Below are 23,399 nucleotides of genomic sequence, written 5' to 3' on the forward strand. Positions count from 1 at the left end.
CCCTTTGAACTGTTCCGTTTTAGTTTAACGACTTGTGAGATGTGGATGCTCCGTCCTCGTTATCTGTTGGTTGTTTCCGTTTTGATGGGTTTACTTTTATATTGCAATTTTGGGCAAAGTGACCCGCTTTTCCACAGTTGAAACATCTTCCTGTTGTATTTACTCGCGGTGCAGCAATTGTCTTCAGAGTCTTCAATATTTCTTCCATCAGCGCCGGTTGTTCCATTTCAACCCTTTGTACTTTGTGTGCTGGTTTACTTAGTAGGGAAGCTGTTTCCTGTGTGAGGGCGTGCGAAACCGTTTCAGCAAACGTTCTTTTTGGCAATGCATATGTGGCGCGTTTGGTGTACACATCACGAATGCCATTTATGAAACATTGAATTTTTACCCTTTCAATGTAATCCACAGGTGCATCTGCATTTGCCAAATGAGCCAGTCGTTCTATTTCAGTTGCGAACTCTTGCAATGACTCGTTCATCTTCTGACCCCTATTTTGCAGTTCGATCTGGTATATTTGTTTCCGGTGCTCACTACCATATCGTCTTTCTATCGCACTCATCAATGCCTCATAGTTGTCCCGTTCACAGTCTGGAATAGTCTGAAGGATTTCTGCCGCAGGTCCTTTCAATGATACAAACAAAGACGCCACTTTGTCCGCTGCATTCCAGTTATTGGCCATTGCTGTCTTTTCAAACTGAAGTTTGAAAATTTGAAATGGAATACTTCCATCGAATGTGGGTGCCTTCAATCTTTGATTATTTGTTGATGGTGCAGGGCCATGTAGCTGCAGTTCTCGCACACGATTACTTAATTGAAGAACTTCTGATTTTAAATTTTCTTCGTCATTTTTAAAGTACTTAATTCGTCTTCATATTTTGAAAATTTCTCTTGCACTTGTTTTTGTAGTTGTGTAGTATTTTCCGTAATCTGTTGTACCAAACGATTTTCTAACTGCGTATTATTTTCGTTCATTTGTTGTGTAAGGCAAGACTTTAATTGCGATGTATTTTCAGCTATTTGCTGTGCCAGACGATTTTCTGTTTGCACTGCATTTTCTGCCATTTGCTTAATAGCCACTAACAGCATGTTCATGTCCACACTCGATGATGTTCGTTGTTCTTCTACTTTTTCTTCTACCTTTGTAGAAGTTTCTGGCCCATAAAATTCGAACTCGTCCACATTAATTCCATCCGCTTCCATTGCTTCACGTAATCGTGCCTGCAGATCCGCCTTTTGCCCGCTTATCGGCAAATTACGTTTCTCTAGTTCCTTTTTTAATTGCTGAATTCTCAATTCTGCGAATTTAACCATCTTGAATTTGGATTATTTGACAATCCCACTTCTGACACCAATTGTTGCGAATTTACTCCTTGCTAGTTTTACTATACTGGGTTCGTATCTCTGGATTGACAAATGAAACCAAAAGCCGTTTAATTCACTTCAACAAAATCTCTTTATTTCACAATTCGTCTAAACTATAGCAGTTTACTCTTAGCACTGGTTGATTACGTTGGCGCTGCTACGGCTTATATAGCCACGCACTTCTCGCTGATGCCGAGGTGTCCTTCTAGAATATTGCGTCTGGAAATTACAAGAACATAATGCCATACGGCGCCAGACGCAACTATTGTTTCGACAAGCAGACAGCCGCGGCGCCAGATGTCTTCAACAAGACAAATGCTATTCCATATACCTACAGCTATTGTTCATAATAAGGGATGCATATAGCAATACAAATACGACTAAATACTACTTTTGTAACAATATTTAATACTCAATAGATATAAAACACTTACGTCTGCACGCTTTAAAAAACACAGTTAAAATGAACAATTGCTTTAAGACAAAAATTAACAGTTATTATTTCCCGTTAAATTGTAACTTTTGAATCAAAAGTACGATTTTTAAGCTACGAAAAATTAAAAAATCTCCTTTATTGCTCCTAAAGGAGGACAAAAGGAGATCAATCCTAAAATGAAGTAAAAAAAATCACAATAGAATTATAAAATCACCCTTTTTGCTCCTAAAAGATGACAAAAGGAGGTCAACACTAAAATAAAATAAAAAAAAAACACAATATAAGAACAAAATTAAAAAATCTCCCTTACTGCTCCTAAAAGAGGTCAATAGGAGGACTCCTTCATTCCTCCTTTCAGGAGATCTCGCTTTTAAATCTGCTGGGTATCAACAAAGCCGAAATACAATTAAAAATAAATATCTATTTTCAAACATACATACATAGATAAGTATGTATGTACATAAACAACAACATGCATTTAAATTCAATGCGCATCTAACAATAATAAAAATGCATGGGACATAAGTCATAAATTTACAGAAGACATAACATTAAACACACACACACATGTATTAAATTGTACAGCTGAAAACAACCCCATGTCAAGCAGCAATAAACAATATGCTGCAATACATACAAACATACAGTCCACTATTATTAAATATCTATGTATGTTCAAATATATCAATAGTTTAATGTATGCAAAGATATTGAACATACATACACATATACAGAAACAGACACATACTTAAAATGCATTGCAAATGGTCTTGCAAATATGCAATTGCAAATGAGAGAGCATTTTTTTGCTTTTACACTAACAAAATGTACTGCGAAGCACCTGTTACACCCTTGCAAAGAAGCAACACTAAAACGCCATTATATTGTTACAAAAGTAGTATTAAGTTATATTTGTATTACTATATGCATCCCTGATTATGAACAATAGCTGTAGGTATATGGAATAGCATTTGTCTTGTTGTAGACATCTGGCGCCACGGCTGTCTGCTCGTCGAAACAATAGACATCTGGCGCCGCACTGTCTGCTTGTCTAGGTAAACAATTGCTGAGTCTGGCGCCGCGACTGTCTGCTTGCGTCTGGCGCCGTATAGCCGTATGTTCTGGTAATTTCCAGACGCGATATTCTAGAAGGACACGTCGGCATCAGCGAGAAGTGTGTGGCTATATAAGCCGTGGCAACGCCAACGTAATCAATCAGTGCTAAGAGTAAACTGTTATAGTGTAGACGAGTTGTGAAATAAAGAGTTGTTGAATTAAATTAAACAGTGTTGATTTTATTTGTCAATCCAGAGATACGAACCTAACAAAGTAAACTAGCAAGAGTAAATTCGTAACAATTGGTGTCAGAAGTGGGATTGTCAAATAATCCAAATTCAAGATGGTTAAATTCGGAGAATTGAGAATTCAGCAATTAAAAAAGGAACTGGAGGAGCGTAATTTGCCGATAAGCGGGCAAAAGGCGGATCTGCAGGCACGATTACGTGAAGCAATGGAAGCGGATGGAATTAATGTCGACGAATTCGAATTTGATGGGCCAGAAACTTCTACAAAGGTAGAAGAAAAAGTAGAAGAACAACGAACATCATCAAGTGTGGACATGAACATGCTGTTAGTGGCTATTAAGCAAATGGCAGAGAATGCAGTGCAAACAGAAAATCGTCTGGCACAGCAAATAGCACAAAATACATCACAAATAGCAGACAATGCAGTGCAAACCGAAAATCGTCTGGCACAGCAAATAGCTGAAAATACATCACAGTTAGAGTCTCGCCTTACACAACAGATTACAGAGAATAATACACAAGTGCAAGAGAAATTTTCAAAATTTGAAGACGAATTAAGCACTTTAAAAAATGACGAAGAAAATTTAAAATCAGAAGTTCTTCAATTAAGTAATCGTGTGCGAGAACTGCAACTGCATGGCCCTGCACCATCAACAAATATCCAAAGATTGAAGGCACCCACATTCGATGGAAGTATTCCATTTCAAATTTTCAAACTTCAGTTTGAAAAGACAGCAACGGCCAATAACTGGAATGCAGCGGACAAAGTGGCGTCCTTGTTTGTATCATTGAAAGGACCGGCAGCAGAAATCCTTCAGACTATTCCAGACTGTGAACGGGACAACTATGAGGCATTGATGAGTGCGATAGAAAGACGATATGGTAGTGAGCACCGGAAACAAATATACCAGATCGAACTGCAAAATAGGGGTCAGAAGATGAACGAGTCATTGCAAGAGTTCGCAACTGAAATAGAACGACTGGCTCATTTGGCAAATGCAGATGCACCTGTGGATTACATTGAGAGGGTAAAAATTCAATGTTTCATAAATGGAATTCGTGATGTGGACACCAAACGCGCCACATATGCAATGCCAAAAAGAACGTTTGCTGAAACGGTTTCGCACGCCCTCACACAGGAAACAGCTTCCCTACTAAGTAAACCAGCACCCAAAGTACAAAGGGTTGAAATGGAACAACCGGCGCTGATGGAGGAAATATTGAAGACTCTGAAGACAATTGCTGCACCGCGAGTAAATACAACAGGCAGATGTTTCAACTGTGGAAAAACGGGTCACTTTGCCCGAAATTGCAATATAAAAGTAAACCCATCAAAACGGAAACAACCAACAGATAACGAGGACGGAGCATCCACATCTCACAAGTCGTTAAACTAAAACGGAACAGTTCAAAGGGGCGTGAGCTGGTTCCCACAACTATTTGCCCCACCATCTCGATATCACAAATAGGTCGCCATGACAACAATCTTACTATCAACGGTATCGTAAATGGACGACTGTCAACGCTTACTTTGGATACTGGTGCCACACATTCAATTATCCGACCGGATGTGGTAAGAGGAACAGTTGAACCATTAGTCGGTTGCAAGCTTCGAACGGCCACCGGAGAGGAAGCAGCTGTCGCGGGAAAAGTGTTTTGCGAAGTAATGATTGGTACCCTGGAAGTTAATCACACCTTCATCGTAGCAGAAATCACGGATGAAATTATAATGGGAGTAGATTTCATGATTGATCACGGGGTTACTTTGGATTTAAACAAGCAAATGCTGTTTTGCCAGAACATGGAGATGCCTATAAACACCGGATATGTGACCAACGTTGAAAGTAAGAGGGTGATTGTTGATGATAATCAGAGTATTCCACCAAAATCTGAGGCGATTGTATGGGCTAAAGTGAATGGAGCAGGTGGGACTGAAGAATTGTGGATTGTGGAACCAACAAAAATAGATACACCCATATTGGTAGGAAGAACGCTTGTGAAAACTAGAGAAGACGCCACCATTCCGGTCAGAGTAGTGAATGAATTCAACACGCCTATAAGGCTGAAGAAAGGAGCAGTAATTGGACAGTGCCAGAATATAAGTGCAATAGCACGATGCGAACGGTCAGAACAGAAGCCTACTATTGAGCCACAGCAGATAAGTCCTACATTCCTAAATAATTTACTGAACGAACTGCATGGAAATGAAAAATTAAAAGCAGAAAAACTATTAGAAAAATACGCATCCATATTTGCAAACGAAGGAAACACAGGAAGAACCGGCATTGTCAAACATCGCATAAATACTGGAGAAGCTAAACCAATCCGACAAGCTCCGCGAAGGGTTCCATTAGCAAAACGTGAGGATGCTAACAAAATTATTGAAGACATGCACAAAAACGGTGTAATCGAACCTTCAATAAGTCCATGGAGCTCACCTATCGTCTTAGTTAAAAAGAAAGATGGTAGCACCCGTTTCTGCGTAGATTATAGGAAGTTGAATGATGTCACAAAGAAAGACAGTTATCCTCTACCGAGAATCGACGATACATTAGACACCTAGTCTGGAGCGAAATGGTTTTCTACATTAGATCTACAAAGTGGATATTGGCAAGTCGAGATTGATGAATGTGACCGTGAAAAGACCGCTTTCAGTATGGGCGACGGGTTATGGGAATTCTCTGTGATGCCATTTGGGTTATGTAATGCGCCTGCAACGTTCGAGCGACTGATGGAACATGTGTTAAAAGGACTCAACTGGAAGACGTGTTTGGTGTATCTTGATGACATTATCATCATGGGAAAAAGTTTTGATGATCATCTGAAAAATTTAGAGGAAGTCTTTCAGCGAATAGCATCAGCCGGATTACGCTTGAATCCCAAAAAGTGTTCATTATGGAAGAAGCAGGTCACATATCTCGGACATAAAGTGTCAACTGAGGGGATTCACACCGAGGAAGGAAAAATAAAAGCAGTCAAAGATTGGCCTCGACCCACCAACATACATGAACTCCGCAGCTTCCTTGGCTTATGCACGTATTACCGCCGTTTTGTACCTGGATTTGCGAACGTGGCTAGAAGTTTACATGATTTAACAAAGAAGAATCGCCCGTTCGTATGGCAGTTGGAACAAGAAAAAGCGTTTGAGCAGCTTAAAGAACTACTTTGTACGGCGCTGATGTTAGCTTATCCAATACCTGGAAAGAAATTCATCCTGGATACAGATGCGAGCGCTTATGGAATTGGAGGTGTCCTGTCTCAGCTCATCGACGGACAAGAAAGAGTAATTGGGTATTACAGCAGAGTGCTCGGGAAACCAGAGAAAAACTACTGTGTGACGCGAAAAGAACTACTAGCTGTGGTGGAATGTGTAAAACATTTCCACAAGTATTTGTATGGACAACAATTCTTGCTGAGGACTGATCATGCAGCATTAAAATGGTTATTACAGTTTAAGAATCCGGAAGGCCAAATTGCACGATGGATCGAAAGATTACAGAATTACGACTTCGAAACAGAACACCGAAAGGGGATTCACCACAAAAATGCGGATGCATTATCACGTCGCCCTTGTCCACTGGAATGTAAACATTGCTCCAAATCAGAAGGAAAAGAAGGTATAATCGACGTGCGATTACTGAATATAGAACCTGAAGATGATTGGACTCCTCACCGCATCAGAATCAATCAGCTGGAGGACCCTGATCTTACAAAGCTGATAATAGCCAAAGAAAATGGGGTACGACCACCAAAGGAACAAATAAGTAGCGAGAGTCCAACGGCAAAAGCATATTGGGCCCAATGGAACAGCATAAACCTCGTTAATGGATACCTTCATCGTACCTGGGAAAGTGAAGATGGCAAACAGTCTCGTCTGTTGATCATAGTACCGAAGTCCATGATCCCGAAAGTGTTGAAAGAATATCACAATGGACCTAGTGGAGGGCACCTTGGAATTACAAAAACTATAGAGAAGATTAAACAGCGGTTCTACTGGATCGGTTGTCGAGATTCCATAGCAGAATGGATAAGTAATTGCGTAGAGTGCATGGCAGCTAAAGGTCCTAAAGCCAAAAGTCGCGGTAGGCTACAACAGTACAACGTGGGATCACCATTTGAACGAGTCGCAATGGATGTTGCAGGTCCGTTCCCAACCAGTACGGCCGGTAACAAATATCTACTGGTTGTCATGGACTATTTCAGTAAATGGCCAGAAGTATATGCCTTACCAAACCAGGAAGCGAAGACCGTAGCCGAAGCGTTTGTAGAAAATTGGATAACAAGGTTCGGAGTGCCCGTCGAATTACACTCAGATCAAGGCAGGAATTTCGAATCTTCCATTTTCCAAGAAGTCTGTACATTATTGGGCATCCACAAGACACGGACAACAGCGTTACACCCACAATCAGATGGGATGGTAGAGAGATTCAACCGAACGCTCGAAGAACATCTGCGGAAAATCGTTGATAAAGATCAACGGAATTGGGACAAGTGCATCCAGATGTTCCTGCTGGCGTATCGTTCAGCGAAGCACGAGACAACTGGTTACACGCCAGCAAAGATTATTTTCGGATCTGATCTGCGACTCCCTGCTGATCTTAAGTTTGGAACGAATCCTACAGCTGTAAGAAATGATGGAGATTATTGTTCTGCCTTAAAGGAAGAAATGAATGAATTGCATCTAATGGTAAGACAGCATACGCATCTGATGAGCAATAAGATGAAGGACCGGTTCGATCAAGCGGCAAATTCAAAAGGTTTTGAAGAAGGTGATCTGGTCCTGTTGTACAGTCCACTTCGAAAGAAAGGCTTGTCCCCGAAACTGCAGACAGCCTGGGAAGGACCCTATATGGTGATGAAGCGACTTAATGACGTGGTATACCGCATACAAAGAAATGGAAAAGCACGATGTAAAATGAAAGTACAGTAGAACTCCAATTATCCGAACTCCGACTATCCGAATCGCCGATTATCCGAATCACAATGTAGGAGAGTGGATGGCTTGTGACACGTCTGACCCTGGTTTTCAAATTCTCAATGACGATGAAATTGTTGTAAGTGTGAGAGAAGATGTTGAAGTGGAAGTGGAAGAAGAACTTTCTGCTGATGTTGAAGTAGACGCTGGACCATCAGCTAGTGAAGCATTTGCCGGCCTCGAGACTTATTTCTAATCTTGTACATAAGTACATTTCATTTATATTTAAAACATGTGAAAATTTCACGTTTCTTTCATTTAATTCAATAAAAAAAATAGTGCAATATCAAAACGTAGCTTTTATTCTCTCCAATGGCAATTTTTTCAAAAAAAAAAATCCGATTATACGAATATTTGATTATCCGAATGGGTCCCGGTCCCCATTAATTCGGATAATTGGAGTTCTACTGTAGTACATTTGGAGAGGCTCGCCCCATTTGGTTCAAGAGGATTTGTGCCTAATCGGGACGATTAGGCTTTAGTGGAGGGCAGTGTTACAAAAGTAGTATTAAGTTATATTTGTATTACTATATGCATCCCTGATTATGAACAATAGCTGTAGGTATATGGAATAGCATTTGTCTTGTTGTAGACATCTGGCGCCACGGCTGTCTGCTCGTCGAAACAATAGACATCTGGCGCCGCACTGTCTGCTTGTCTAGGTAAACAATTGCTGAGTCTGGCGCCGGGACTGTCTGCTTGCGTCTGGCGCCGTATAGCCGTATGTTCTGGTAATTTCCAGACGCGATATTCTAGAAGGACACGTCGGCATCAGCGAGAAGTGTGTGGCTATATAAGCCGTGGCAACGCCAACGTAATCAATCAGTGCTAAGAGTAAACTGTTATAGTGTAGACGAGTTGTGAAATAAAGAGTTGTTGAATTAAATTAAACAGTGTTGATTTTATTTGTCAATCCAGAGATACGAACCTAACAAAGTAAACTAGCAAGAGTAAATTCGTAACAATATTATTTGCAACACTGGTTTGCAAATTATCAGCTGTTGTCAAAAATAAAAGCAAGCAAAGAAAAGAAATGGAGCAAAGGTTTAAACAGAAAAAGAATTAAACGGGAAAAACCAAACAAAAAGTGGAGCGAAAAAGAAATCCAGAGTATACTGGATTTCTTTCAGGAAGCTCCAGAAGTACAGGTAAGTGATTTAAGTGATTAATTTCAACAATTTATGCAACAATAATTTTAATTTTAATAGGCACCAACAGCTCAAATTTTTTATAAAAAGCTCATTGAGAGCACAAAAATAGACGCCACGTATGATCTAATACGGTGGAAAGGCATACAAAAAAGCAAGCGATTGCCGAATGTTAACAGGAGCAGGCCTTATTGAGTCTGATGCCGGGACGTCGAGTGTTGAAGGTAAGCGTAATGAATGCGACAAAATTTTGACTAATGTTTATATTTCAGGCAAAGTGTTGCAGATGTGCCCACACTTTAATCAGCTTAAATATATTTTTGGGAAAAAAGCCACAAGTGATTTACCTTTTGAAGTGGTTGATTGTGGCAGTACGTCCAAAATGAATGAAAGCGCGGCCCGGCCAAATACTGGAAATCACTTTTTCTGATGTCGGCGAAGAAATTGCGTCTTCAATTGACATTGCCAATATTGAAAATCTACCACCAGGCAATGTAAGTGAAATAACTGTTCCTGAAAAAGCAAAAGATTTCGCGGAAAAAATGAAAACACATGTCCCAAAATCATCTGCTGCAAATCTTGTTGCTTTTGAAGTCGAGCATAGGCAAATGTTTGAAATGGAAATGGAATGGGAGAAAGATCACGCTTTGAATGAAAGAAGATTACAAGCAGAAATTGAAAGAGGTGAAGCTGAAATAATATTCAAGAACCGGGAATTGGACTTAAAAATCATAGAATTGGAAAAGGATGAACGATTGAAAAAACTTCAAATCGAAAAGGAGGAACGCTTACAAAAGTTCGAAATTGAAATGAAATATACATAAGTATTCCTCTCAACAGTAATTTTTCTGTACTTTATTTATCTTTATTTATTTATCTTAATTTATTTATCTATGTACTTTATTTATCTTTGTATTTTAAAATATGTAGTTCCAATTACTGTTGATATGAATACTTATTTAATACGGTTTTTGATGTTTTACTATCTTCTATCATTCAAAGCGTTATCTTTTTCATTTCTATCTTGTACTAAATACTTAAATTAAAATAATCATTTATTTTGTATACAATAGTTTAATGTATTGTTACAAAAGTAGTATTAAGTTGTATTTGTATTGCTATATGCATCCCTTATTATGAACAATAGCTGTAGGTATATGGAATAGCATTTGTCTTGTTATAGACATCTGGCGCCGCGGCTGTCTGCTTGTCGAAACAATAGACATCTGGCGCCGCAGCCGTCTGCTTATCTACTTAAACAATTGCTGAGTCTGGCGCCACGGCTGTCCGCTGTCTAAGCAATAGTTGCGTCTGTCGCCGTATAGCATTATGTTCTGGTAATTTCCAGACGCAATATTCTAGAAGGACACGTCGGCATCAGCGAGAAGTGCGTGGCTATATAAGCCGTAGCAGCGCCAACGTAATCAACCAGTGCTAAGAGTAAACTCTTATAGTATAGACGAGTTGTAAAATAAAGAGTTGTTGAATTGAATTAAACAGTTTTTGGTTTTATTCGTCAATGCAGAGATACGAACCTAGCAAAGTAAACTAGCAAGCAGTGAAATCGTAACAGTATAAATCTTGTTTGTCTTGTACTAAATGTATAAATATATGTAATTATAATTATTATATATGTAATTAAAAACTTACAAATGAATTAAAATACATTTAAGAAAACAATAACATTAACCCAACATTGTTGGGTATATGCTCATCAGGCGTAATAGAATCTTCGGTAGTAGTTGATTGATCTGAACCATCGTCGAACGAAGTGGAACCATTTTAATTAAAATTTTGTGGAGAATACAGCAGACAATAATATAAATATTTGCAATTGCACAATTTTGCAAACTCAGATGCACAAGATTCTGAATTGCCTTAATAGCATTCAACAGACAATAACATAAACATTACTAAGGATAAGATGTTTGCATATGATAACCCATGGGTTCTTACAATACATTTTAGCAACTGTTTGTAAATGTACGCACATTAAAACAAACCCAAGGTCACACAACATAGGTTCAAACAATAGTCAATGGCAAATGAGTAGCGACGTCGCATCACATCTGCATCAATTCACCACACCGAATCAACCATTCACCTCATCATGCGAGAGAACACCACACATTAACACACATACACGTACATGCACCCAAACGCGATGATATTCTGCAGTCTAATTAGAACAAAAGGAAAAGAGAAAGGATCCCGCACACCTTTCGTTGATACGACGTTGATCAAGTAGCATCGCTTTTCGCAGCATCGCAGAATCCCGGTTCCCTTTCGCTACCCGCCTTTATGTATTTAAAGTTTTCAATTTATATTAAAGTCATATTGTAATAACTTTCACCATTGTATAAGTAATACAATTCCTTTAGAATTTGTTTTTAGAAAATTTTATTTCCTTGGTAATCCCAAGGGCAGCCGGTCTCAGCGGAAGAGTTGAAATAACTGGCTACATAAGAGAGACGTTAGCGTCTAAATACCTACACTACTTTGCCCTAACTTTAGTTGTTACACGTTATTGGCCGCGTGACTTCTTAGTTGCATACACTAGCAACTGTTTACCCAATTCTTTGCTGTCTTGTGTTTATTTTGTTGTTGTCACGCGCAAGGCTAAAAGTGTTCGATCAGCATAATGGCCGGATGCATACTTAATGCGGTATTGAGTTCTTATTAACGTGTAAAGTCAGCGAATTCGGTGCAAGTGGTATTTTTGCCTGTGCTAACTACTCCCCCTCTTGAAGTGAAAGCGTCCCGGTTTCCTTTATGATGTACTTCAGTACTACCATATTTTTTTGTCGTTTACGCAGAAATATTGCTATGCTCATAGCTGTGGCAATTAGGATTAGGAGCAAGGCGGTTCCCGATTGTATGGAGCGGGTTTCAATAAGATTCTGTAGGTGCGCTATGTGCCTGAGGTTTTTTATATTAACTCTTTGTAGGTGTGGGAGTGATAGCAACTCGGTATGTTCTGTAAAGTTAACGTGTTGTGCGGGTACTGCTTCAGGATGCGAAAGTATTACCTCATTCCAATTGCTATACGTATAAACGGTGGAGTTTATCATAATTCCGCCTTTGAATGTTATCAAAAAGGTTCCTCTAGCTAATCTTGTCAAATTTTCATTTTTTTTACAGCGGGTTGATCATTAATTAGAATTACGCCGTTATCGATCTCCTCAAGAGCGGGAACGTGATCGGCGGATTCGGCAATAAGATTTGTTTCTAAGGAAATAATCTTTCCTTCCTGGATTACGGGCAGCAACTTTACTTTATTACAAACTCTAGCTATTTTTGGGTATTTAATAATGAAATAAATAAATTGTGAATTTTGAAATATCTTAAGTTTAGAAACAGAAAGTATGTCAGCTATACTGGTAATTGTAGAGAGCTCAGCAGCTAATATATTATTTATTTCCATGCCATTAAGCAGAATGGGGTTAATAACATTTACTTTTCCTAGAGCTACCGACGTTATAATGGTTTCTAACTCCATTATCATCGCTCTATTTCTAGCACTGACTAAAGAAAAGAGATTTCCAATATCGATCTGTGTCCGTTTTGCCTGTGCTAAAAGTTTATTAACTGTCACCGTCAATTCGTTTATTTGTTTCTGTGTAACTAAATTAATTGTTGCCTGCTGTTCGTTTGCTTCTATTAGAGCTTCGGCTCTCGTCTCGAATTTTGATAAGTTTGTCTTGTGTAGTAAAAACTCGTATTGTTCATGGAGGATTACTTTTCCTGTTATTAATGGAATGTAGTGAGAGGTGGTATAGTTGAATATCCTCGCGGTAGTCCAATGGTTCATTGCCAAGAGTAGGGTTATCCTCAGGAGGAGGGAGAAGTTTTAGTTTTTTAAGTTGGATTTGTGAACTTTACGTCCGTCTATCAAAACATAGGTACCTAAATCGTTTTGGACTGTTTTTTCGGTGTAAAGTCTAGTAAATTTGTTTCCTATTCTCCTGGTGGTCTTTACAAAAACTTTTTCTCCTGACTTATATTGTTTTGTTTGTCTTTTTATATTGTATTTTCTTAAGTCCTTTTGTTGGGTGCATATAAGTTTGTTTTTTATTTCGCTAAGAAGTTCGTCAGGCGCTGCATGTATGACATCTATGGGTTTCTTGCCTGTTACGGGGTGTATGGTGCGGTTGTATTTAGCCGTGACTAGCAGGATTAATTCGACCGTGTCGGAAATGCAGGTCTCGAGCTTTTGGCAGCGTGCGATTTCCGTTAATGTACTGTGGAACCTTTCCACTTGGCCGTTAGTCGTACTATGAGCCGGTGGTGTGGTGTAGATCGTGACTCCGAAGTGGTTTTTTAGGATTGCTCTAATAGTCCCAAAATTCATTGACTTCTCGTTAACGCAAACCAGAACTTTAGTGTTTTTGTAAAAGTTGAGGAGTTCATAGATTGGTTCTTTAATATCTACTATGGCTCTAGATTTTATTGGAAAAACCATTGCAAATTTAGAGAATTTATCTATTGTTGTGAGAAAATGCGTTTTGTCTGTTGAATAAATGTCAACGTGAGGATTTCTCCTGGGTAGGAAGCTATGGGGGTTGACCCTATTTCAGGGTTTGGGGGATGTCGTCGGTATTTGGCTTCGTGACAAATTTTGCAATTTGAAACTATTTCTTTTAACATTTTCCTTAAGTCAGGAAAGTATTAATTCTCTAGGACTTGTTGTTCATTTTCGCGACAGGATCTATGTGCGCGACTGTGTTCGGTTTGGAGGATTTCTCTTTGGTCTTCCTTATTGAAAACGTCGATAACCTGTTTTGTAGTGTGACGGAACTTTATTCCCGGGAAAGATGTGGTAAGTTCGCTTTGGATCAGTGCCAGAGTGGGGAGTTCGCATAGCAACCCGTTAACGACGTTCGGGTTAACACATTGTTTAATGGATTTCAGTATATCCTGTAGGTTACTGAACGATATTCGATGCCTCACTCGTGTCTTAAAGAGGATTGACGTGCTAACCGATAATTTGGCTCCCTCTTCCAGAATAATCTAAGTTTGGAAACAATTAATGGGGTTCTTTACTGTAGGTATTGCTTGAGTGAGTAACAACTCGCTGTTAGTGGCCATACTTTCTGTGTCTACCTCATGATCCAAGGCATTTATGTATTGCCGGGAAAGTGCATCGGCGATAAAGTTTTCTTTACCGGGTTTGTAGTGAAACTTGGGTGAAAACTCCTCAACAAAAGCGCGCCACCTTTTCATCTCGCTCGGACAGAGCGAAGGTGAGTGGTTTATGATCTGTATTGATGTTTAGGTGTTTTACGCCTTACAAATAGTTTCGCAATTTTTGTACGGCCCATACGATCGCCAAGGTCATTGGTCGCATAGATTTCCTCTGTCTGAGACAGAGTTCTCGAGATCATGGTGATGGGTCTGCCGTTTTGCGACAAAACAGCGCCTATGGCATTTGAGAGGCGTCCGTTGTCAGATTAAAGGGCTGTTTGTAGTCTGGGTGAAGGAGCAGTACATCCTCTGATGTAAGAATCTTTTTAATTCTACCAAAGGCGTTAAGTGCTTCTTCATCTAATGTTATTTCGATTTACCGGGATTGGTTAGCCCCACGCAAGTATTTTGTTAGGGGCTTTGTAATCGCAGCGTAGTCCTTTACGAATCGTCTGTAATTGCCGGCCAATCCCAAGAATGAGCGTAAGGCCCTCAAGGATTTGAGAACAGCGAACTCCAAAATGTCCCTGACTTTATCGGGGCATGTCTTTATACCTTCTTTAGATAGTGTAAAGCCCAGAAATTCGACGCTTTCCAGAAAAAATTTGGATTTGTCAGCGGACACTCGCATGTTAGTGGCATGAACTTTGTGTAGTACCTGGTCTATGTCCTTTGAATGTTGCTCAGCACTTTCTGAAAAAATTATCACATCGTCCACTTAGACATGGCATATTTTACCGATTTCTTCTCTTAATACGTCATCAAAAGGGAGACTACAGAACTCCTACTTGCCGTTATTGACTGAGAATGCTGTTTTTTCCCGATCCTTTTCAGCTAACTTAATTTGGTGGAAGCCGGACTTGAGGTCTATTGTTGAAAAAAACCTGGCATTTCCAATGTTAGCCAGAATTACAAAAGTATCCGGGATTGGATACTTGTCACTAACCGTTTTGTTGTTCAGTTTTCTAAAATCTATCACGAGTCTGGACTTCCTATTGCCATCTTCATCGACGCCCTTTTTACTTACAACCCAAATCGGATTATTATAAGGAGAGCGGGATGGTTTTATTATACCATCACGCAAGAGGTTCGAAATCTCCTTATTGAAGAACTCGGCTGAAGCTATGGGGTATGGGTAGCTTCTTGAGTAAACCGGAAGGTCATCGGTGGTCATTATTGTCCCTATGATATTGGTGTTATAGGGTAGATCTTCATTGGGGTCCGAGAAAACTTTAGCATGTTGTTGCAATAACTTAAGAATATCCAACTCGTTCACGTTTGTTTCTATTAATTTATTCACGTCCGGGCAATAGTGATAAAAGAGCCTTTCCTGTCCACCATTATAACTAAGAAGACCGTTTTTACAATCTATTTTATCGTTCACTTCGATTAATAGGTCAAAACCTATGATACCGTCGAAAGTGTCCAGGTTGGGTAGGATAAAAAATCTAGTATTTTTGTTAAAAATATTGATGGTACAATATTTGTCAATTTCAGTGGTGCCGTGTATGGATTTGGCTGTAAAGGTGCGGTTTGCGGGTTTGATTCCCTTTAGATCGTTGAGATATCTTATTTAACTCTTCGCGGCACCAGTGTCGATAAGGAATTTCGTTTTGGTATTCGACTGGTTTAAACTCTTCATAAACCTCGCTCTGGTGGTAATTACCATGATTGTCATTATACCAATATTCTCCTTCAGACTCATCCTGCTCATGGGTAAGGTTGTTTATCCTTTGTACCTTTGGTAGTGCCTGCTAGCCAGTCCCGCGTGGTCTTTTCTCTGGCCTTTCCCTAATCAAAAAAACTGGTACCTGTTTTCCAAAGGTTTGAGTGGTGTTTCGGTTGGACAAGCCACTGGGGTTGCTAATACCCGGACGAGGAGCTTTTGGATAAGCTCTTTGATGGACCCTCTCGTCATTCCTGTTTATTGGTGGGGGTCCATTTTGTCTGAACCTTGAGAGCGATGGATCTACATCCATTGGTACGACCCTTTGTGTCTGAGTTTGTCGCTGTTGGTCAGGCCGAATCGTTCGATATTGTGGTAAATATGAAAATTGGTTGGGAGTTGTTTGCCTGTTAAGGGACTGGGAAAACATTGACCTAGCTTGATTTGATTCAAGCTCCTGTGCTAAAGCTAATGCAGAGGAGAGATCGCTAGGCATGGAGGAAAACAATATGTCGCACAAAGGAGGATTGAGTCCTAAGATAAAAACACGAAAAGCGTCTTCGCGATACTTATTATTAAGTGATTCTATTAGGGTGGCATTTCCACCATGGGTCATAATGGTTTTGTTAATTATTAGGGTCAGCTTCCTTTCAACCTCATCGTAGAATCCTATCACTGAAAGTTTACCCTGCCTCAAAGTGGAGAGTTCCTGCTCTATCAAATGAATAGGCCTCTTATCGGCGTAGGCGAAGTCTAGCCGTGAAATAATTGCATGAAAATTTAAAATGGTGTTGATGGACGACAGAACACCATCTGCTGCGCCTACCACCTTATTCCTGATGATGCCCACGGCTTGGTAGTGCCTAGAGCTACCCTGGAAATTTTCAAAAACCTTATAGGCAGTGTGCGGCTTGCCTCCAAGATACATAGCGGGTAGGGTCGCCCTTGAATTCTGGCATGGTTTTTACCAGATCCAAAGATTCGTCACACACTACGTTTGGTTGGATTGTGACTGGTTCATATTGGACGACCTGGGTTGGAGTTTCAATTCTGGCTAGCCTGTTTGTCAACTCATCTATGCGGGTCTGGAATTCCTGCCTTGAATGTTCCGTTGCCGTACGGATTGCGGTATTAAGAAGGATCTGGAGGGTTTGGGAGTCCATCGTTTAGAATTAAAAAAAAAAAATCTCCGAAAATTGGTGGCACTGATGGTTTTATTTAAACTAGTAAGGAGGTGGATGGAGTCATGTGTAGAAGTTCACGCAAGTGAGGAAAGTTCTCTGATTGCCATTCACTTGGGAGTGGCCAGAAACGATTATTTTACATGTGACTCAAGCAGCTCACGAATTCCGGTCTTTGACCAAGTATCCTCTGGGTAGCCTAAGAACATCCGTTTGAAGGCGAGCTAATGTGAGAAGGCGAAACATCCCCTGCATAGGGTTGTGCGCTGTGCAATGAAAAAGTGTAAACAGCCTCGGATGAGAGACCCCCCTTTTGATGACGAACATGGCAAACGAAAAAAGAACTATGATTTGAGGGCATGCACCTGGAATGTCCGGTCCCTTAATTGGGAAGGTGCCGCTGCCCAGCTGGTTGATGTCCTCGTGAAAACAAAGGCTGACATCACCGCCGTCCAAGAAATGCGATGGACAAGACAAGGACAGAGACGAGTAGGTCCTTGTGACATTTACTACAGTGGCCATATAAAGGAGCGCAAGTTTGGTGTGGGATTCGTGGTGGGAGAGAGATTCCGTCGCCGAGTACTATCATTCACTCCGGAGAATGAACGTCTAGCCACAATCCGCATCAAAGCGAGGTTCTTCAACATATCGCTGATTTGCGCCCACGCCCCGACGGAAGAGAAGGACGATGTGACCAAAGATGCCTTTTATGAGTGCTTGGAGCGCACTTCTGTGAGATGCCCCCGCCACGATGTAAAAATCGTGCTTGGCGACTTCAACGCCAGGGTGGGCAAAGAAGGTATCTTTGGCACTACGGTCGGTAAATTCAGCCTCAACGAGGAAACATCCCCAAATGGGCTGAGGCTGATCGACTTCGCCGGGGCCCGAAATATGGTTATCTGTAGTACTAGATTCCAGCATAAGAAGATTCATCAAGCTACCTGGCTGTTTCCGGATCCAAAAACGACCAACCAGATCGATCATGTTGTGATAGACGGAAGACACGTCCCCAGTGTTTTAGATGTGCGTGTGCTCCGAGGTCCCACCATCGACTCGGACCAGCCCAAATTCGCACCCGCCTCTGTGCAGCAAAAAACACACGCCAACAAACACAAGGAAGGTTCGACGTCGAGAAGCTGCAATCGCAACAGACAGCCGAACGATTTTCTACACGGCTTGCACTCCTGCTCTCTGAAAGCACTCGTCAATAACTCGGTATAAGGGAACTGTGGGACGGCATTTCAAACTCCTTACGTACAGCTGCAACCAAAACCATTGGTTTTCGGAAAGTGCAAAAGAACAGCTGGTACGACGAGGAGTGCCGTGTCGCAGCAGAGAGAAAACAGGCTGCCTACCTCGCAACGTTACGATCGACCACAACACATGCGAGATGGGATAGATACCGAGAGTTAAAGAGGGAAGCGAGACGCATTTGTAGACCGAAAAAGAAAGAGGCCGAAATGCGTGAGTACGAAGAGCTTGATAAGCTGGCGGACAGGGGTAACGCTCGAAAATTCTACGAAAAAATGCGCCGGCTTACAGAAGGTTTCAAGACCGGAGCATACTCCTGTAGAACCCCCAAAGGTGATCTAGCCACCGATGCCCAGAGCATACTTAGATTATGGAGGGAACACTTCTCCAGCCTGCTGAATGGCAGAGAACGCATAACACCAGGAGATGGAGAACCCGATTCCCCAATCGATGACGATGGAGCAGACGTTCCATTACCTGAAGAAGTTCGAATAGCAATTGCCCGCCTGAAGAACAACAAAGCGGCATGGGCCGACGAATTGCCGGCCGAGCTATTCAAACACGGCGGCGAAGAACTGATAAGGAGCATGCATCAGCTTCTTTGTAAAATATGGTCGGACGAAAGCATGCCCAACGATTGGAATTTAAGTGTGCTCTGCCCAATTCATAAAAAAGGAGACCCCACAATCTGCGCCAACTACCGTGGGATAAGCCTCCTCCATATCGCGTACAAGGTTCTATCGAGCGTATTGTGTGAAAGATTAAAGCCCACCGTCAACAAAGTGATTGGACCTTATGAGTGTGGCTTCAGACCACAACCGGCCAGATATTCACCATGCGTCAAATCTTGGAAAAGACCTGTGAAAGGAGAATCGACACTCACCACCTATTCGTCGATTTCAACGCTGCTTTCGACAGCACGAAAAGCAGCTGCCTTTATGGCGCGATGTCTGAATTTGGTATCCCCGCAAAACTAATACGGCTGTGTAAACTGACGTTGAGCAGCACGAAAAGCTCCGTCAGGATCGGGAAGGACCTCTCCGAGCCGTTCGATACCAGACGATGTTTCAGACAAGGCGATTCCCTATCGTGCGACTTTTTCAACCTGTTTCTGGAGAAAATAGTTCGAGCTGCAGAACTCAACAGAGAAGGTACCATCTTCTACAAGAGTGTACAACTACTGGCGTATGCCGATGATGTTGATATCATCGGCCTCAACACCCGCGCCGTTAGTTCTGCTTTCTCCGGGCTGGACAAGGAAGCAAAAGAAATGGGTCTGGCAGTGAACGAGGGCAAGACGAAATATCTCCTGTCATCAAACAAACAGTCGTCGCACTCGCGACTTGGCACTCACGTCACTGTTGACAGTCATAACTTTGAAGTTGTAGATAATTTCGTCTATCTTGGAACCAGCGTAAACACCACCAACAACGTCAGCCTAGAAATCCAACGCAGGATAACTCTTGCCAACAGGTGCTACTTCGGACTAAGTAGGCAATAGAGAAGCAAAGTCCTCTCTCGACAAACAAAAACCAAACTCTATAAGTCACTCATAATTCCCGTCCTGCTATATGGTACAGAGGCTTGGACGATGTCAACAACGGATGAGTCGACATTGCGAGTTTTCGAGAGAAAAGTTCTGCGAAAGATTTATGGTCCTTTGCGCGTTGGTCACGGCGAACGTCGCATGCGATGGAACGATGAGCTGTTCGAGATATATGACGACATTGACATAGTTCAGCGAATTAAAAGACAGCGGCTACGCTGGCTAGGTCATGTTGTTCGGATGGACGAAAACACTCCAGCTCTGAAAGTATTCGACGCAGTACCCGCCGGGGGAAGCAGAGGAAGAGTAAGACCTCCACTCCTTTGGAAGGACCAAGTGGAGAAGGACTTGGCTTCGCTTGGAATATCCAATTGGCGCCACGTAGCGAAAAGAAGAAACGACTGGCGCGCGGTTGTTAACTCGGCTATAATCGCGTAAGCGGTGTCTACGCCAATTAAGAAGAAGAGAAGGAGGTGGGTCCGAACCCACGGCCAAACTCGCTTGTCCTTTTATAAGGATTTTTTGTTTGGCCCCACGTTGGGCGCCAGTAATACAATTCCTTTAGAATTTGTTTTTAGAAAATAAAATTTTGTAATCCCAAAGGCAGCCGGTCTCAGCGGAAGAGTTGAAATAACTGGCTACATAAGAGAGACGTTAGCGTCTAAATACCTACACTACTTTGCCCTAACTTTAGTTGTTACACGTTATTGGCCGCGTGACTTCTTAGTTGCATACACTAGCAACTGTTTACCCAATTCTTTGCTGTCTTGCGTTTATTTTGTTGTTGTCACGCGCAAGGCTAAAAGTGTTCGATCAGCATAATGGCCGGATGCATACTTAATGCGGTATTGAGTTCTTATTAACGTGGAAAGTTGCAGACGCGCCGTCAGCGAATTCGGTGCAAGTGATATTTTTGCCGGATGTTTGGTTACCTGTGCTAACTTATATATATATATAATATATATATTTAACGTTTTTTTTTTTAACCGGCTGTTTTCAACTTATAATCACTTTGATAATTTTTGTATACTCGTACATAATGTACATACATTTAACGTTTAATCTAAATTTTAAATCACATTTGGTTACACCAATTTTGAACTTTATGGAAATAAAAGGTTTTATAACGAATTTCGGAATTCAGTGCATTTTTCCTTATAACAAAAAGTGTGAGTGGCCTATAAGGTTAGTTTTTTGTAAATGGTCCCTCGAGCCATAAAGAAAGACCCTGTGGCTAAATAAAGTAAAAAAAAAAATTAAGATTTCGATAAAATAAAATAAAATTTTAAACTGTGAGAAAGTGCGCTAATAAAAACCGAAAAGGTAATAATAAGTGACAAAACTAAATAAGAAAGCAAACAACAAAGAACATATGTGCCAAAAACCGGTTTTGGATAGCAGAAACTGCAGTGACAAAAAATAAACATACAATATACAAGTATAATATACTGTGGTACAAAAAGTCCATATATATATAAAAAAAAAGAGAGAAATAAAAGTGCTGTGCAAAAAACATACGTATACATATATAATTAAAAAATTAAAAATTCACAAACATAAATTGCTACGTCGATGCCACCACATATAAAACAAAACAAATATAATAAAAATGTAATGATCATTTTGTTTGGTGAAAACATAAATAAATAAAATAAAGAAACAAAATTTTACAAAAATTCATAAGAGTTATCCAGTGCGATTAGTTTAAAGCAACAAAAAAAAACTAGAAGAATTCAGTGTTGAGAAAAACAAAATAAAAATAATAAATATATATATTAAAAAATCATAACAAACATAAATCGGGCGCGCTCTAACTATAAAATACCAAAAATTAACAAATAAATCGGGCGCGGTCTAACAATAAAAATAGCAAAAGTTATAACATAAATCGGGCGCGATATAATTAGAAACGTACAGTACTAATACATATATACATATATACATACATACTCTACAAAGGAGGAAACGGGAGCAAGAGGACACTACACAAAGGAGGAAATAAGACTAAAGACAGGAGGAAAGCGAAACGAAAGCGGATAATATCCCCAAAATTATATAAATATATGTATGTACAGTATTCTCCCAAAACTCCCTTGAGGCGAGACAAAGTAAGTCGTTTCCATTTTTTATGAACATATGTAAATATGTGTGATATCATACGGTTTTATCAAACATAAAACCTATGTATATAATCCGTTTGATCGATTTCTAAACGGAAACAAAATACAGTTGAAAAAATATATCATCCATATATTTTTATAAATACAAAAGGAAATCATTTACTGCCTTCTAAGCTTACCCTTATGTATACAAACACACCCACTACAACAGAAAACAAACAAATTATATTCAAGTATTTACTTGCAAATCTTCCCAGCAATACCCCTTCTGTTTCTTCAAATAACGGGTGATTTTTTTGAGGTTAGGATTTTCATGCATTAGTATTTGACAGATCACGTAGGATTTCAGACATGGTGTCAAAGAGAAAGATGCTCAGTATGCTTTGACATTTCATCATGAATAGACTTACTAACGAGCAACGCTTGCAAATCATTGAATTTTATTACCAAAATCAGTGTTCGGTTCGAAATGTGTTTCGCGCGCGTGTTTTGTTCAGCGATGAGGCTCATTTCTGGTTGAATGGCTACGTAAATAAGCAAAATTGCCGCATTTGGGGTGAAGAGCAACCAGAAGCCGTTCAAGAACTGCCCATGCATCCCGAAAAATGCACTGTTTGGTGTGGTTTGTACGCTGGTGGAATCATTGGACCGTATTTTTTCAAAGATGCTGTTGGACGCAACGTTACGGTGAATGGCGATCGCTATCGTTCGATGCTAACAAACTTTTTGTTGCCAAAAATGGAAGAACTGAACTTGGTTGACATGTGGTTTCAACAAGATGGCGCTACATGCCACACAGCTCGCGATTCTATGGCCATTTTGAGGGAAAACTTCGGACAACAATTCATCTCAAGAAATGGACCCGTAAGTTGGCCACCAAGATCATGCGATTTAACGCCTTTAGACTATTTTTTGTGGGGCTACGTCAAGTCTAAAGTCTACAGAAATAAGCCAGCAACTATTCCAGCTTTGGAAGACAACATTTCCGAAGAAATTCGGGCTATTCCGGCCGAAATGCTCGAAAAAGTTGCCCAAAATTGGACTTTCCGAATGGACCACCTAAGACGCAGCCGCGGTCAACATTTAAATGAAATTATCTTCAAAAAGTAAATGTCATGAACCAATCTAACGTTTCAAATAAAGAACCGATGAGATTTTGCAAATTTTATGCGTTTTTTTTTTTAAAAAAAGTTATCAAGCTCTTAAAAAATCACCCTTTAGTAAGC

The 23,399-nt window shown here is 40.4% G+C and overlaps 1 protein-coding gene across 1 annotated transcript in view; it reads left to right on the forward strand.

Moving 5' to 3' along the window:
• The first annotated feature begins 2,682 nt into the window (after window positions 1–2,682).
• LOC125778134 (uncharacterized) overlaps window positions 2,683–23,399 on the forward strand; it is a 171,888-nt gene continuing 151,171 nt past the window's right edge. Inside the window, exon 1 of the mRNA XM_049454665.1 lies at window positions 2,683–4,277. Coding sequence (XP_049310622.1) covers window positions 3,198–4,277 — 1,080 coding nt within the window. The 5' untranslated portion in view covers window positions 2,683–3,197. The remainder of the gene's footprint in view (window positions 4,278–23,399) is intronic.

The sequence above is a fragment of the Bactrocera dorsalis genome, chromosome 4, assembly GCF_023373825.1.
Source record: "Bactrocera dorsalis isolate Fly_Bdor chromosome 4, ASM2337382v1, whole genome shotgun sequence".
NCBI classification, from domain to species: Eukaryota; Metazoa; Arthropoda; class Insecta; order Diptera; family Tephritidae; genus Bactrocera; species Bactrocera dorsalis.